This window comes from Triticum aestivum, chromosome 1D, assembly GCF_018294505.1.
Source record: "Triticum aestivum cultivar Chinese Spring chromosome 1D, IWGSC CS RefSeq v2.1, whole genome shotgun sequence".
NCBI lineage: Eukaryota > Viridiplantae > Streptophyta > Magnoliopsida > Poales > Poaceae > Triticum > Triticum aestivum.
In genome coordinates, this window is record NC_057796.1 from 5,847,649 (window position 1) to 5,863,982 (window position 16,334).

The 16,334-nt window shown below is 43.8% G+C and overlaps 1 protein-coding gene across 1 annotated transcript; it reads right to left on the bottom strand.

The window, feature by feature from the left end:
• Positions 1–2,460: 2,460 nt before the first annotated feature.
• Positions 2,461–7,990, bottom strand: LOC123179811 (serine/threonine-protein kinase 19). The gene is made up of 10 exons (XM_044591699.1): positions 7,735–7,990; positions 6,983–7,033; positions 6,761–6,882; positions 5,706–5,779; positions 4,775–4,855; positions 4,470–4,562; positions 3,955–4,089; positions 3,659–3,730; positions 3,421–3,498; positions 2,461–2,998 (listed from the first exon to the last, which is right to left on the bottom strand). Exons 3-10 carry the CDS (start codon positions 6,876–6,878, stop codon positions 2,807–2,809), a joined length of 843 nt encoding a protein of 280 aa, XP_044447634.1. The 5' UTR covers positions 6,879–6,882; positions 6,983–7,033; positions 7,735–7,990; the 3' UTR covers positions 2,461–2,806.
• Positions 7,991–16,334: the final 8,344 nt, after the last annotated feature.

Genomic DNA, 16,334 nt, shown 5'->3' on the forward strand with positions numbered 1-16,334 from the left:
GTTTCTTCCACAACACCTCTTCACACTTCTCTCTCAAGTGCGGCAAGTTAGCGGAATCATCCCAATAGATAGAAAGTCATAAGAGACAGATGGGCCACGAACAACGAGAGGAGAACGAAACAAAATTGCCACCACCGCCTCCCCGGCCTCACTACCCACCAAATGACGCCACTGTCAACCACATGTGGGGTGGCTCCATGTCATATGACTTGTGAAGAAAATTACAAAAGGATACTACACGAGGTGATGACGGTGATGGACTCGCTAGTGCCATCAACCCTCAAGTGGACTCACGTCCCAATCACTTTCACTGAAGATGATTGTACACCTAACAACCCTTTCCCCGAAAAGTATCCATCAGTCATCTCCCCCGCCATCAGCAAAGCCATAGTTCATCGCGTCCTAATCGATGGAGGGAGTTCTTTCAACCTCATTTCCATGAGCACCTTGGGTAAGAGCAAGCCGATCCCTCTCACATCTTTCCTATCCGGTGAAATTTTATGTGATCGTACCCGGCCTACAACACCGTCGTGTCGGACAGATAAGCCTGCCTGTAACATTCAAACACCAATAAAACTTCTATACCGAATAGTGCACGTTCGAAGTCGTCGACTTCCAAATGGTGTACAACGCCCTCCTAGGCAGGCCACAAATTGCACAATTCCAAGCCATCCACGACTATAACTTCACCGTACTTAAAATGCCCGACGAGTTCGGAGTCATCTGCGTCCCCAGTTCGTTGCAAACAGCGCTTGAGTGTGATCGCCGGAGCTTCAAACTTGGTTCTGCTAAAAGACATGAGGAACAAGACGATCTCGATCTTCGCCCACACAAAACTGCATGCCGCCATAAATGACGACACCAAATAAAGACGGTAATCATCGGGTCCAACCTAGACCCCATATAGCTCAGAATATTTTTGCTGCCTGAGCAAGAAAACAAAGAGATGTGCACGCCTGACGTACACAAAGAGTTAAGAGGACATGGTGTCATCACAAAGAGCTGCCTAGGACTAGGAGGCGGCATATGGATAAACTTGCTCAATGGTGACGGATACCCAAAACTCATCACAGCCAGTTTCATGTTATGTTTGTTGTTGTTGCATGTACCATTACTCGACTACAAAGTAAGAGGGGGGGTAGTCCGTCCAGGTATAAGGAGAGACAAGACAGTTACTCCATTTGTTATATGACTTTTTAAAATGACAAGAGTACATGAGCCTAGGTTGCACAAATTATGTCCATTGTTGGTCTTGGTGAAAACTGAAGGAGTAAAAATAACACATCTTCAGACGTTGCATTCTCCTTTCTCTCTCTTTTTAGGCCCTGGCGGTAGAACAATTATTCTATGGTATATTTTCTATTAATAACAAAGTATAGTACAGGGAGAGAGTTAAAAAAGGAAGGAAACAAAACAAGGAAAAAAGCTAGAAAAGAAGATTTATCCTATCTCTAGGAAACATCACTTCCATTCTTGGCCGGACTCATGGAATGATCTAGTTCTCTCTTCATGTCCAACTCACCATCAACTGCTCCTACACCAGTAAGGCTGGCAACGTCCTCGCAACTCCCAATTCTAGTACTATGAGTATAATCTTCCGCAAACGGAAGGGATACTTTTGCAAGTGGGCAAAGCAAAATAAGATATTGCTGTTGCATTTTTGTTTTCCTCCAATATTTTATAGGGACTAAAGCTAAACACGGTAAAATAAATCTGAATTCATGTCACACGCACTTTGACATCCTTAGGCATGGGTATATATAAGACTTCTACACATCTCTAGTCTTTGTTAGCTCTTTTTAGGAAGACAAAAAAAATGTGTGAGCATGGTATATGTGTTGAATGAGTGATGTGACCATTCTAAATGCATATTTGGTTTCCAATCTCTTGCTGGAAACAAAATGAAAGAAATGTCATGTTTGGTTGGAGGGAACTCACATCAAAGGAGTGAGTGACTGGTTGAACAAAAATTGCATCTACAAACAGGTTAATCATGAATGATCTAGAGTAAGTAACTAACCTTCATGTAGTAGAATACATGTTATGTTACTTACCATCACGGGAAGTAGACACAGACATAAAATTATTTAATCATGAATGATTCAGAGTAACCAACCCTTCATGTGGTAGACCTTAATATGCATGTTACGTTAGATATGGTCATACTTACCATCACACGAATGGGAAGTAGAAACAAAGAGTTTTCCATGTCCATTGCTTGAATCATGAAAGATGAATGAAATGGAAATTGACCGATTTAAGCTAAGTTTTTGGCTCCCTTCCAAGATCAGAATATCATAGCAAAGAAACCTAGAAGAAAACATTGGAGAAAGCAATGCACAAAATGAGAAATTGGTAATAGCAAGTGACTACTGTTGTACAAAATGCACATCAGTTCTGAATAAATGGCCATTTTTCCTTCTATATGCTCTTCTTAGATCTTCTCTTCTAGCAAAGCACTAACAGTCTAAACATCATCGCATATCATCTGGGGCAAAAATGCCAGTTGCCCCATTTGTTACACATGAATACATGGAGATTCCACACTATGTTGCATGCTTTCCACAGGAAACAATTCATTCGGTACGTAAAATTTCTAGTATTTCATCATGATTCCTATACAACATTAATCAGATCAAGAACATAATACCTCTCAGAAAAGAAAATACACCCTACTAATTGACCTTAAAGAATGCAGGAACCAATAAAATAAACTCTGGCTACTTTTGCTGCCTGAGCAGGAAATACTATTCTTATCAGAAGAAGCGAAATCTGTTGATTCTTTTTTTATCCAAAGGTGTATTTATCAATCTGTTGACACGCGAGCAAGTAAGCCAGTGGCTGTTTGAACCGTCTTTATCTGACCAGACCCAATCAGATCGCGGAGGTGGAACCGCACGTCAAGAGGTGATAATCTTAACCTCGTCTTCTCCAGTGAAGATAGTAGCATCTCCTTGTACTTCCGACGGTTCAATAACGAAAGAACTTCCTTCCTCCCCTGCTCACCATAACCACATTTGTCAAGATATCAAAACTGTAGGCCCATTGAGAAGAATCCGGGAAAGCAGATGCAAGAATAATAAACAAACTAAAGTAAACTAATGACAGCATTCATAAAATACATCGTGCGTGGTTCCAGAGTATGTACATGGATTTAACTATAAATATTTGCGCAACCTACGCAAGTTCATGGACCTAGTTCAGTGACCAGGAGTCAATGAAAATTATGTAGGCAATGAAGATTGAAACAGTCAGGAGGGATGGAATCATAGTAGCCAGTCAATCACTAAAGTGGTGGCTAGATTACTTCACTCAGCAGAATCAGCTTTATATCTGTTATTAATTTATTAGAACCATCTTTCAGATTAACTAACACCACAAGATTTGAACGAAGGAATAGAAAAGCCAAGAAGTGCAGACCTGGGTTAGGCCTTTCAAGATAGGGCCAATACTTGGAATAGAAAACCAGTACATGTTTGGATCTATTAGTTGGCGTGTCTGCAAAAAATCAACACGGCACAAACAGTAAGCATGATTAGATGCAGCTATTAATTGGTTGGTAAACATGAATCTAATGATCCCATGGAAAATACTTAAGAAATGACCAACATGTGAATACAAAAACACCCATGACAATGATCCCATGGAAAATACTTACTAGGAGACCAGCATTCATCAATAAGGTGATATGTTTATCTCTTGCATCACCCCCATGTGATAACAGTGAACACTGCAATAAAAAGCAGAAGACATGAAAAGCCTTAATACAGCAGTTCTATTTCTTGATTTATTACTGGGTATTATTTAAGAAACGATATACTAAAACAAAGTGTCAGGTAACATCCAATGATAGATCATCGCAAAGCTTCGCAGAAGTTAAAATTTGGTAATGAGATATTCTAGAGAGAAGGTTAAGATAGAATTCTGCAGAGGATCAACACTTAACTCCAGTACCTGGCTGAAACTTACCAGCTCTAGGTGATCTATGCTAACATCCAATTTCGAAGGCAGAACATATTTCTCAAACCACTCAAACACTTCACTGCAATCTTGGTTTTTACCCTTTGACCTCCTGACAGCAGATTCCATCTGCATACACTCCGTGTAAGAGATAAGCAGATACATTAAAACTTGTAGTACGAATAGGTAAATTTAATGTGATGAATTGTCACATTATGACAAACTTTATTATCAACAAAAGATGAGCTACTGTATATGATGGTAAATATGCAGTTCAGTTAGCGTGTGCTTGATTGGTTAAACAAGGTATATGGGATAGGGCCATCCAGCTTGGTAAGGATAGGCTTGAATGAGGTTAAACAAGGTATATGGGATAGGTTGGTTGCTTCGTTGGGTGGACGGGAGTATCACAACAGATTGATTAGCTAAATTAGACCTCTTAACTTCCATTACATTAACACCATCTAGACCTAGTGAACCTACTTAAGTCATACCGGAAAAACATATACCTGTTTCAGATAATCATCCATGAACATGATTGCATGGTCATCCTGCCCAGTATTGAGTTTGAATACACGGAGTACTCTGTCTTTCTTCAGTGACTACAAAAAGTATTTCTATGTTCAGGTTTCATCAGAGCAAGGAAAAATTATCTCTGATGCAATTGGATATTAATATACATTAGTCTACGATAATCACCAAAATTTAACACGAGAATCGCTAGAAAAGAATCCAAAGGTAAAACACAAACTTATCATTGCATTACAAAAGTGGTGTCCACATAAAGAATTATTGCATAAGTTGAAAACAAAACCTCCAAATCTCTATCAACTTGTGTCCTGTCCTTCACGCTGCTATACAATTGGGACTGTAAAATGAAAGGCTGTGTTACAACCTACAAGTGAAAACAAAAGAAAAGGATAAATTTTGTGCAGAAATGGTACTGAATCACCATCATAAAAGGAAACACTGAATTTATATAAACATATTGCAACATGTTTTTTTTCAATTATTACATGGAGTATTGCCACATCTTCCCATTACAAGGAGGCGAGGAGGAGCAAACATAAAAACCAAGAGTTTAGCAGTGGGCAGGAAGCACCCCCCCCCCCCCCCGCATGAACCTTCGCTTCACCTCTGCCTTTATGTTGTTGGGCATCGTCTGAAGGTCTTGTCTCTCTCCCTAGAACACCTAGTTGTGCCTCTCTCCAAATGGACGAAATTTGTAGAATCACTATCTAGTCCAGGACTTTTCGACAATCTTTTGGACAGACACCAAATTCATCTGGAGCAGCGAGCTCTCCATCTTAAAATGATTTGCCAGTTACCTCAACCAGGAGCAGTGTTCACTGTCTCGGCGTTTTTGGGCAGCTGCGGGCATTTAAGCTGGCCAACTGTCCAGCAATGCTGCTGCAGCGTTAACCAGATGAAGAAAAGGCACTTGACAGGCGCTTTGGCTTTCCGGAGCACCTTGTGGCACGGGAATACTGTCCAGACACGGAAGAATGCCCTATCAGATAGCTGAGCTAACTGAAGGTCTGGACATAACTGTTTCCTTTTCTAAAAGCATGGTGGATAGTCGAAATGATTCATGTGGATTGCATAAAATAAGTGTCTAGTAGGTTGTTCAATGAATTAACAGTTTAAAATGCTGAAACTCAAACAATGCAACAAAACGAAACATGTATGTATGATATCATTGTTCTCAAAGTTTAGACAAGATTAAAAAAAGAGCATACAAATACCTTCTCTAGCTTTGGGAACTGTGTGCGCATCAACTGTAGAGCTATCAAAGTATCACTGAATATAAGGTTGTCCTCTGCATCATAAAAACTGCTAGATGTTATAACAATTTCACAGCTTACAATAATAATTGTCATTGAGTACGATGTTTTTCACATACAATTTGTAGCATCTTCTTAACAGAATATAATGTCTTTGTTGTTGACTGTCTAATGCAACAACTAGAAGTGATCTAAAATAGGGAGCAAATTATGTTCAAGGTTACTAAACTTATTCTGAGGGTGTGTCAGCTAGGTACCCGCTCTCCTGACTTGCAAATTTGGGTCACCAAAACCGTAAAATCTCCAGTGCCCAAGCTAGTGTGACCATCCAGGTTCTCTAATCATGTTCCCAATTTTGCAGCAAGCCACAGGACGCCTATAGTCCATTGTTAATTCCACTCCGTGCCTAATCTTGTTCCAGCCCCAACCCTATAAATCTCTCATAAAAACAGCCACGACTACGGACAATTGATCCCACCAGTGCAAACCATGGGAGATACCAACAGTGGTAATGCAACTCTGTTTCCAGCTACATCAACTACGGTAATCCATCCTCTGCTACCTGCAGTGTCTTAGAAGGAATGGAAGCAAACGAGAGAGCGCGTCTGTAGCAGATGTGACCTGACATATAGCATTTTGTTCTCAGAAATCTCTGTAAAAAATGAAGCCTCTCTTGACTTGTTGCAGCTGTCCAATTGCTGCCACGAAAGCAATTTTCTAGGAGTATATAACTGAATGAACAACTACAGCATACATCATATGAGTTTATCAGACCTAAATGTTGAGAAAGAAGAAAGAGACAACGTAAGGGGGCTACAAGCATAATTACACTGACTCCTAGTTGTTTATCTGGTGCGGCATGCTGGTGGTGATACGCGACCCACTTGATTTAGTTTTGACCTAAATGTGGAAATTAAGAGGACGGTGACCTATTTGACACACTTGAGCAAGTTCAGTGACCAGCGTGTAATTTACTCTAACAGAGGAGAATAAATTAGACAGAGAAAGTGGCAAACCAAGGCTTGTGCTGTTCTCGGTTCTGCCTTGTGAACTTGTGGCGTCGTCATTAGGAGAGCGTGGTCGCTTCTTTTTCCCACGAGATGATGATGAATACGGTGGCCACGGTTCTGCCATATCTCTGTGCTGATTGTTCAGTCCAATTTAAGTAGATGACATGAGACAAATAAGACAAATGTCTGTCCAATCAGGAGTCAGATCCTCTAATTTGCATCAGTAACCTGGAGCTTCCTTCCACAAGCAGCAAAACGATAAGACTGGCTACTTGTGAGCTGAAAGTTCAAAAACACCTGCAGTCAGAGGGATTCCAATAAGTCTTGAAAAATCTGGAACATGGAAATGGTTTAGGAAACTCGGGGTAGTAAGAAAAAACTGAGATACAGAAGAAACTCGGAATTTGGACTGAACTAGAATGACTTGAAAGTTTACCATAAAACGGAAGCAGAAAAATAAACAACACAAGGGGTGGACAAAGTGCACTGAAATTCCCTAGTATAAGCTTCCTACAGTTTAGGGGTATTCGGCAATTCAGGCACCTTGCTGAAGGGGGAAACTATCACTTTGCCAATCCACTGGAACTTTGCGAAACTCGTACGCACATACTACTATTTAATGCGCTGGCTAATCAAGTGGAACTTCACAAGTCCGAGAAATTGTCTGCACTAATTAGTCTCTGAACCTGCAAACAGAGCATTCAATCTACTTCTCAACGCACTGGAATTTTTTCCAAGCTTTGTTGTCTGCACTAATCCTCCACTGCCGCCCTACGACGAAGAAATAGTGATTTCTCCACCAATCCAGCTAGCAATATATCCATACAAGTAGAGGCAAAGTACAGGAACGAACACAAACAAATTTTGTAGTAATACCAGACAAAGAATTTCCTCTCCTCTCCTCTCTGCAGCTATATATCCACCCATTTACTAGAGGAACGAGCGCTGATTGGCGGGCAGAGATTGGATGGATGCGTAACCTGGTCGCAGCCCGTGGCGGCGGCTCCCCGCCGTCCGGGGTAATTGCAGACGGCCGGAGTTGCGACGGCGGCCTCCTCTTCGAGACACGCGGCGACCTCCCCCGCCGCGCGTGGCCGTCAGCGCGCAACAACCTACTCGGCGGCGGCGGCGGCGGCGGCGAGGGCTGGGATCTGTGGCCTGGGGGGCAGGACGAGAGGCCAATCGGGATTCCTTTTTTCCGGAGTAATTTGATAAAAGGTTTTTTTTCATACACGTGGGATCTGGGACCACCTGTCAATAATACATGTGCTTTTCTAAAATACACGTGGAGTATATATCAGATTAACGGAGAAATTTATGGCACTACAATTCTGAAAAGAAAAAACAAGGACCGGTATATTTCTTCATTAACCCATATACAAAGAAGAAAGACCGTCGTATGAAAACCTCTCAAAAGCGTTTTTCGCGCCGTGACTTTCTGCTCCTCGACGACGACCAATGTGCAGAAGATCATGACCGGTGAACACGTTGACAATGAAAGCACGGGTGATAATGACAGTGAACAACATGTGCATCTTCAGATTGGGGTGCGAGAGACTCATCGCCGATGGCACGGACATAGGCTCCTGCTGAATAATGTGGTTGGCGGGGCAAATGTACCCGTACCACTGAAGAGCAAGATGACAGGAGGGCTGATTACGCGTTAGAAGATACATGTGTTTGGTATCCTCCAATATTTGAGATAGACTCAAGATGGATAGACAAAGGAGATCTAAATTCATAGTATACTCACATTGACACCAAGACGACGGAGTATATATAGGGGTTTGCATCTCTTGTGTTTGAACAAGTCATTCAAGAAACGTTCATTTGATCATTGTGACCGGATTACAAAGTCATGTGATCATCTTGCTTGCATGTTTAGCTTAGTCTCCAACTTCTTGGTAGAATAACTTGGTTTACATGGTATACCAGTTCTCTCATATGTACCATCACGCCAAATCCAGTGCATCATGAAAGACGTGTGGATCTCTCACTGGTTCATTTTAGCAATCTTTCTGGCTCCTTTCAAAAACATCGTATCATCCACATGATGGTATTAAGCAAGGTATTTCGGTGTTGATTACTTCATTATGGGAGTACACTGCGTAAGGCCCAATAAATTTGCAGGAGTGAGAAAAAAAAAACTTTCTTGGATTTTGGCATTACTTGATTCTTCTCCATCTCTGTGATTCGTCTTGAAAAGGATGCCGAGATAGACCGGGCTAAATTTCCGCATGCAAAACTAGCCAGGATAGGTGGCGAACTTAGTGGGAGGGGGGAGGGGCCAGCTCAGAAGCTGAAGAAGGTTGATAAGCAGGTCTCGTTCTTGGTAACTGATAAAAAGATGAAATGAAAGGAAAGGTTCACACTCAAACAAACTGATCATACGCCACGTAAATGGAAAGGTAGGTGGAATTTTGTATCCCCTAAGGGCTTGACCCCTCTCGCGACCCCCGCGTCGCCTCCCCCGGTGGCGGCCGGGGAACCCTCGCCACGCCGCCGCGGCCCCCTTCCCACCTCGCCCCACCTCCTCGCCGCTGCCTGAGGCAGCCACCGGGCAAGCCCGGGGCGCCAAGGATGATGGCGGCGGGGTCTCGGCTGCCCTGCCCAAGCGTGGGGAGTCCCAGATCTGGAGCGGCGGCTCCTTTGGCGAGGCACGGTAGGCTCCGGCAAGCAGCCATGCGGGCGGTGGATCTGGCATCCTGGCCGCGCGGGCGGCAGGATCCTGGTGGTCGGTGTGCGCGATCTGGCGCCTCCCCTCCTCCCTGTTCGACATGCGGGCCAGCCTGGTCGGGCCGCACGTCCCTTGGTCGCCGGTTCTATACAGGAGGCGCTGCTAGTGGTGGGGATCTAGTTCGGGCGAAATCCCTGGCCGACCATGGCTGGCCGCGCCGACGGCGACGCCTAGGGCGCCGTTCCCCTCCTTGGAGGCGTCGATATGGATTGATCTCCTCACTTCCCCTTCCCCTAGGTCTCCAGGGCGAAAGCCCTAACTTTGTTGGGCGGCGGCGGCGCTCACGGCGTCGTTCCCTTCTTGAAGGCGCCGCTTTGGGAACCTTGGGGTTGGGTGGCGCTTGTGGGTGGTGGGCGACGGCGGTGGTGCGGACCTATCCTAGCATGGATCTACGTCTGTTGCTTGGAGATGGACTCGCGTAGGTGGAGGTCGTCGTTTGGCGTGCATGGCGGAGGACTGCCAAGCTTGACACCTCAATCTGCTCTAAAGACGGGCCAGTGAAAGATGGCGGCGTCGACACATGTGAGTGCGTCGGACCGGTTTGTGCCCCGGACCCGGTAGATGGCTCGGTCGGGGCCTCCGGCTTTAGATTTTAGGCTTAGGTGAGAGGTCTGGGTATGTAGCCCGGCTTGCACCCCTTCATCATATGGATAGGAGTAGCGGCAGATGTTGCCAAGATGGCGGATTCAGGCATATTGTTGTTCTACTTTGTAAGGTCCTCGAGAATAATCAATAAAATGGCCGCATGCATCTCCCAGATACAAAGGCCGGGGTTCATCCTCCTTCTCTAAAAAACGTAAATGGAACGGTCCAAATAGGTATCAAGGTCAAAAATTAATGCTTGCTAAATTTTTTGAGGAAGTATTTTAGGGAAGTTTAAAAATATGTTTATTGTCATCAAGAAATGCACAACATGTATTTCGAAAAATGTTACCGTGTAATCAAAAAGTGCTGAAACATGGATTTTTTTAAAATATATATAATGTATTTGAAAAATGTCCAAAGTTTATTAAAAAATATTACACGTGTGAGCTAAAAATATTACTTTGTATACTGAGAAAAAGTAGACATGCGTCAAAAAACAAAACCATTTAAAACCGAAAAGAAAAAAAATACAAAGAAAATCAAGAAAGAAACAAAACAAAACCAAACATATAATGAAGAAATAAAAAAAAGTGAAAACATAAAGTATAACGAAGGAAAAAAGAAAACCGAAGAAAACTGATGAAAAATTAAAGAAAAGTTAAAGGAAAAGCCAAAGCAGAGCGAGCGAACATACAGCTATGCATGAGAACCGCGAGCGATTGCACTAATGGGCCGGCCCAACTCGGCGAATACAAGCTAAACACTCTCAAGGTTCAAAATAGACCGGGATTGATAAATTCAGAGTGCCAATTTTCGGGATTCAAAGTTCGCGGTTTGATTTAGCTTTTGTCTATAAGTTAAGGTTTATTGGACTTTTTCCTATCAGAAAGTGACACACAACACGTGGGATCTGGGACCACGTGTCAATGACATATAACGTTTTCTCTGTATATCCAAAATACAGACTCTGAAATACTACATTTGTAAACACTAGCAATAGCAAAAGAGCCCATGCGTCCATGAAAAAAATGAGCCTATGCGTTGCAACCGGAGAAAAAATATCACATGTTCCTAACACAACAACCATGACTGAAGACCCAACAGGTCTATGTGCATCCCATCTGTGTTGCCGTTTATCCTCCTTCCACCCTCTTCGACGATGGCCTCCATGCTCACACAATCACAATGTGTTTGAATGTAGTCAACTGTAAGGCGTCTCTCTCGATATAAGATGAGAAATGTGCTTTCTTTTTTCACCTGGAAGTTCTGCTGAGGCGTCCATGTGTGGTTATAGATGATTTTTTTCGTCTCCGAACAGATTTTGCTGAGGTGTTGATTTCTAATCCGGTTCTACAACTATACGAAACAAAGATGGATCGTGCGCTATGGATTAAGATTGCACCATAAATAATTGTTTAAAAGTATTTAACAGGTAAACAACATCATATTCAGATTCTACACATTTTTCTAATCAATTTTATATATAACATGTCAAAATTGGAGTTGGGGTTTAAATGATATGAATGTTTTGAAGAAAGCCTTCAAACTCACTTAAAGTAGAACCGCTGGTTGATTAACCAAAAGAACAGGGGCGTTCTGAAAAACGGTGAACAATTTTCTCTCTCGCTAAAATAGGAGCGCGTGTTGATTTCCAAAAACAACAGGGTTTTTGCAAATATCACGACGGGCGGGCAGAAGCACTAATCCTTTTATTAGTAGGTATAGAAATATACTTTGATAAAATGTAATAAGGGCATACACGTGGGATCTGGGACCACCCGTGAACACTTTTCTAAAATATATTAGCAATCATGACTGTGTGTTAGAAGGGAGAAAAAAAACTTCATGCTCCTGTCTAATAAGGACATATACAATTGTGGCATATGGATACATATGCCCCATGACAAAAAGTAATTTCAGGCACCTACGTTAATTTTCTCTCTCCAATGCAAGCTATCACTAGTGGGCCTTATTAAGAAATAGAAAATAAAGACTCTAGTACACATGCATCTCTGCTTTTCACTCCAACCTTTTCAGCTTTTGTCATCGGGCCACACTTTTTCTCTTCAAGCACCTGCCTCCTGGAGAGGATCCTGCTTCCCTATCCAAACCTACTTTAATTCATATCCGATCCTACATGGCATGCAAGGCATCACCTTGAGGCTATGCATTGTACATGCCCTAAGTCTCGCTCAAAACTATCAAAGGTCCACATCATTTATTTGAACATGACGCGACACTCGTATAGTTGCTTATCCTCTTTCTCGTCTTTGTCGACGGGGCAACATGATCATGCTTTCATCCTTTCTCTATTTGCATTTTTTCACTGGTTTTCTTTACATATTTGACGCATCATGCACCTATGTACAACATGTCTCAAGTCAGGTTCACTGGTGGCAATCTTTCGTCTTTCCTCTCGTTGTGTATTTGATAAAATGCATGTCTAGCCTTTGAGTAGCAACACAATCATGCTTTCGTCCTTTTTCTTATTGCATCCTATTTGTCTTGTTGTAGGCATGTCTTTAGTCATTGTTGTGCTTTTGTATATGCAACATATGCTAATCCTATTTTATCAGCTCACTGTTTATTTTCCAAGGCGACTGGTGGCATTTGTTTGAGAATGTATATAAACTGATAGTAATCGATTTAACTAAGCAAGGTAGGGACTATTGGCGAAAAAGACGCATCATATACATGCCTACGCTAGCTAAGCAGATTTTTGAATCCATTGAAAGCTAAGACAATGTAGGACCACTAATTTAAAAAAAACTAAAACAACTTACGGGAGGAGGCTCGATCCTGTGCGAGACAATGTAGGATTCTTAGAAAAACAGGAATAACCCGGGGGGTCGATCGCAACGTACAAGTGAAGGAACGCAGGCCCGACTGAGCCGATACGAACCTCTTTTAATAGCTTATACGAAACTTGGCTCTACAAATTAGTACCACCTCATGTATCTCACGTAACTTTGTATCAGATGCGGGACGAAACCAAGAATATCACCTTGCTTTAATAATAGATATAGATATCGGATTAACGGATTCTCCTGTAATTTATGCCACTATGATTCTGAAAAACAATCCTGAAGGACCGGTATATTCCTTCGTTAACCCATACAAAGAAGAAAGAACGGCATATGAAAACTTCTCTAAAGCGTTTTGTGCGCCGTGTCTTTGCGCTCCTCGTCGATGGCCAAGGTGCGGAAGATCATGACCGGTGATCATGTTGACAATGATAGCACGGGTGATAATTCTAGTGAACAACATGTGTAGCTTCAGATTGCGGCGGCAATGAGTCATCGCCGATGGCGTGGACATAGGCTCCCACTGCATAAAGTGAGTGACGGGGCAAATGTACGTGTACCGCTGAAGAGCAAGATGGCATGAGAGCCGATTACGCGGGAGAAGATACATGTATTTGTTTACCTCCAATATTTCAGATGGACTCAAGATGGATAGACACGGGAACAAAGCCGAATTCATATCACACTCACATTGACAGCCAAGAAGATGGAGTATATTGTTGGAAAACGTTGCATGCAATTTCAAAAAAATTCATACGATCACGCAAGATCTATCTAGGAGATGCATAGCAAGAGAGGGGAAGAGTGTGTCCATGTACCCTCATAGACCAAAGCGGAAGCGTTAGCTTAACGCGGTTGATGTAGTCGAACGTCTTCGCGATCCAACCGATCAAGCACCGAACGTACGACACCTCCGAGTTCTGCACACGTTCAGTTCGATGATGTCCCTCGAACTCTTGATCCAGCAAAGTGTCGAGGGAGAGTTTCGTCAGCACGACGGCGTGGTGACGGTGATGGTGATGTGATCCGCGCAGGGCTTCGCCTAAGCACTACGACAATATGACCGGAGGAGTAAACTGTGGAGGGGGGCACCGCACACGGCTAAGAGAACAATTGATGTGCTTTGAGGTGCCCCCTGCCCCCGTATATAAAGGAGGAGAGGGAGGAGGCCGGCCCTAGGGCGCGCCATGGGGGGGGCGACTAGGACTCCTAGTCCAAGTCGCCCTCCCTTCCTTCTTTCGGAGGGGGGAAAGGGGGAAGGAGAGGGAGAGGGGGAAGGAAAGGGGGGCTGCGCCCCCTCCCCTTGTCCAATTCGGACTGCCCATGGGGGGGGCGCCACCCCTTGTGGGCTGCCCTCTCTCTCCCCTATGGCCCATGTAGGCCCATTACTTTCCCCGTGGGGTTCTGGTAACCTCCCGGTACTTCGAAAAATACCTGAAACACTTCGGAACACTATCGTCCAATATATCAATCTTTACCTGAAACAGTGTATATGATATGCTGCTTTGTTCCCTATATTTGCACTGGTGGCGAACTTTGATGCCCAGTGGATGTAATATGTGTAATAGCCGTGATAGCCTAGCGTTAGTTGCTTACTAATTTATTTCCTTGTTGTCTTGTTTATTTGTTTGCTTGTAGTCATTGCAGTTCTTTTTCCGTGGTTAGCTAGTGGCTGCAATAACCTATTTTTTAAAACTAGGCCACAATAACCATGGGCTAATATTTACTTTAGTGACACTGGGCCTCCTACTGGCCGTAGAAACAGTGGGCCTTCTACGGGCCGTAGAAACAATGGGCCTTCTACGGGCCGTAGAAACAATGGGCCTTATACGGGCCGTATGATCGATTGGCCAAACATGGGCCAAACAGACCGCATTATGGCCGTAAACGGGCTAGAGTTGGAATCGTCCGTTCATGGGCTGACCATAACGGGCCATCGTTAATAGGCCGTATTTGATGATGCTATGAAAACGGCCCAGGGTATTAACGGACCACAAACGGGCCGACTGTAACCACGGGCTGAATTTGGCCCACAAGCAGAAAATGACAGTAACGGGCCGTAAGTAAACGAATCCTGAAAATGAGCCCAAGAATAAATGGGCTCTAAGAAGGCCGAAAGATAACATGGGCTGGAAACGGCCCAACGAAATAACGGGCCGTTAATGGGTATAAAGTGATACACTGTTTATTACGGGCCAGTTTCACCACGGGCCGTTAATGGGTGTAAAGTGATACACTGTTCATTACGGGCCAGTTTCACCACGGGCCGTTAATAGGCCAAGAGTTACATAGGGCCTCATATGGGCCGAAAGACGTCATGGGCCATACACGCGCCAGAAGTGAAAACGGGCTGGAATCATATTGGATGACCCAGATGACGCTACTGGGCCTAATTCGGATAGGGCGTAACGGGCCTTGGGTTAGCGGGCTGTAAATGGGCTATATGCGAACAGGCCGTTAACAGGCTTTCCATGGCCGGCCCACCACCTTTTGACCAAGTCAAACGGGCCGGCCTTTTCACAGGAATAGGCCTCTGTTGGGCCGTGCCACGTGTCGACGTATCATAGGCGCCTTCCGTCCAATGAGTGGATGACATCTGTCCCAAAGATGAGTCGACGCGTGTTTTCTCCAGCCAATGATGATTTTACACGTGAAAAATCCCCATTGGTCGGGGCTGTTAACGGGTTATCGGATCCAAAACCCGACCCGATAGCTTAACGGCGTTCCGTTACGGTGGATGCCACGTGTCGGTCACCCTTGACGAAAGCACTTCTGTGACGCGCGATTTATCGTCATGGAAGTGGACACTTCCGTGATGATAATTTTGGCAATATCATGGAACACTTCTACGACGACACATGTATGACTATCTTGATTCTGTTATAAATTTGTCATGGATGTACATGCATGACAGAAAACACGACCTACTGTGACAAACACGTATCATCACGGAAGTGTATTTTTTGTAGTGTAAGAAGAGGTACAATATCCTTCATAGGCTCCTCAAACCAATCCCTAGTGGCTGAAAATTTTGCTAACCTAGCTATTTCATGGGCCACTCTATTTGCTTCCCTATTACAGTGTTCAAATTTGACTATAGGAAAATCACAAGCCAAAAAGTAACAATTATCAAAAACTGCAGCTGCCGCTCCCGCCGAGTGTCCTCCATTCTTCATTATGTCGATCACTTCCATGTTATCTGAGTTTACAACAAGGCGATTGCAGCCCGCCTTCTGTGCTAGGAATAAACCAAATTTAAGAGCCAGAACTTCTGTTGTTAATACATCATCACACCAGTCAATTCTCTAGTTTCCTCCAACAATGAGCCTTCCCTTATCATCTCTCAGGACCGCCCCAGCTGCACCTTGAAGAAGATCATGATCGAAAGCGGCATCAACATTCAGCTTCACAAATCCCCTAGGAGGGATACTCCATCCCCCTGTTTTGTGCGTTG

Excerpts from the sequence above, each read along its gene's own strand:
- LOC123179811 (XM_044591699.1), bottom strand. The coding sequence starts at position 6,878 with ATGGCAGAACCGTGGCCACCGTATTCATCATCATCTCGTGGGAAAAAG. Across the intron at positions 4,856-5,705 it reads AGTTCCCAAAGCTAGAGAAG|GTTGTAACACAGCCTTTCAT; the intron begins GTATTTGTATGC and ends TTTCACTTGTAG. Across the intron at positions 4,090-4,469 it reads TGGATGATTATCTGAAACAG|ATGGAATCTGCTGTCAGGAG; the intron begins GTATATGTTTTT and ends GAGTGTATGCAG.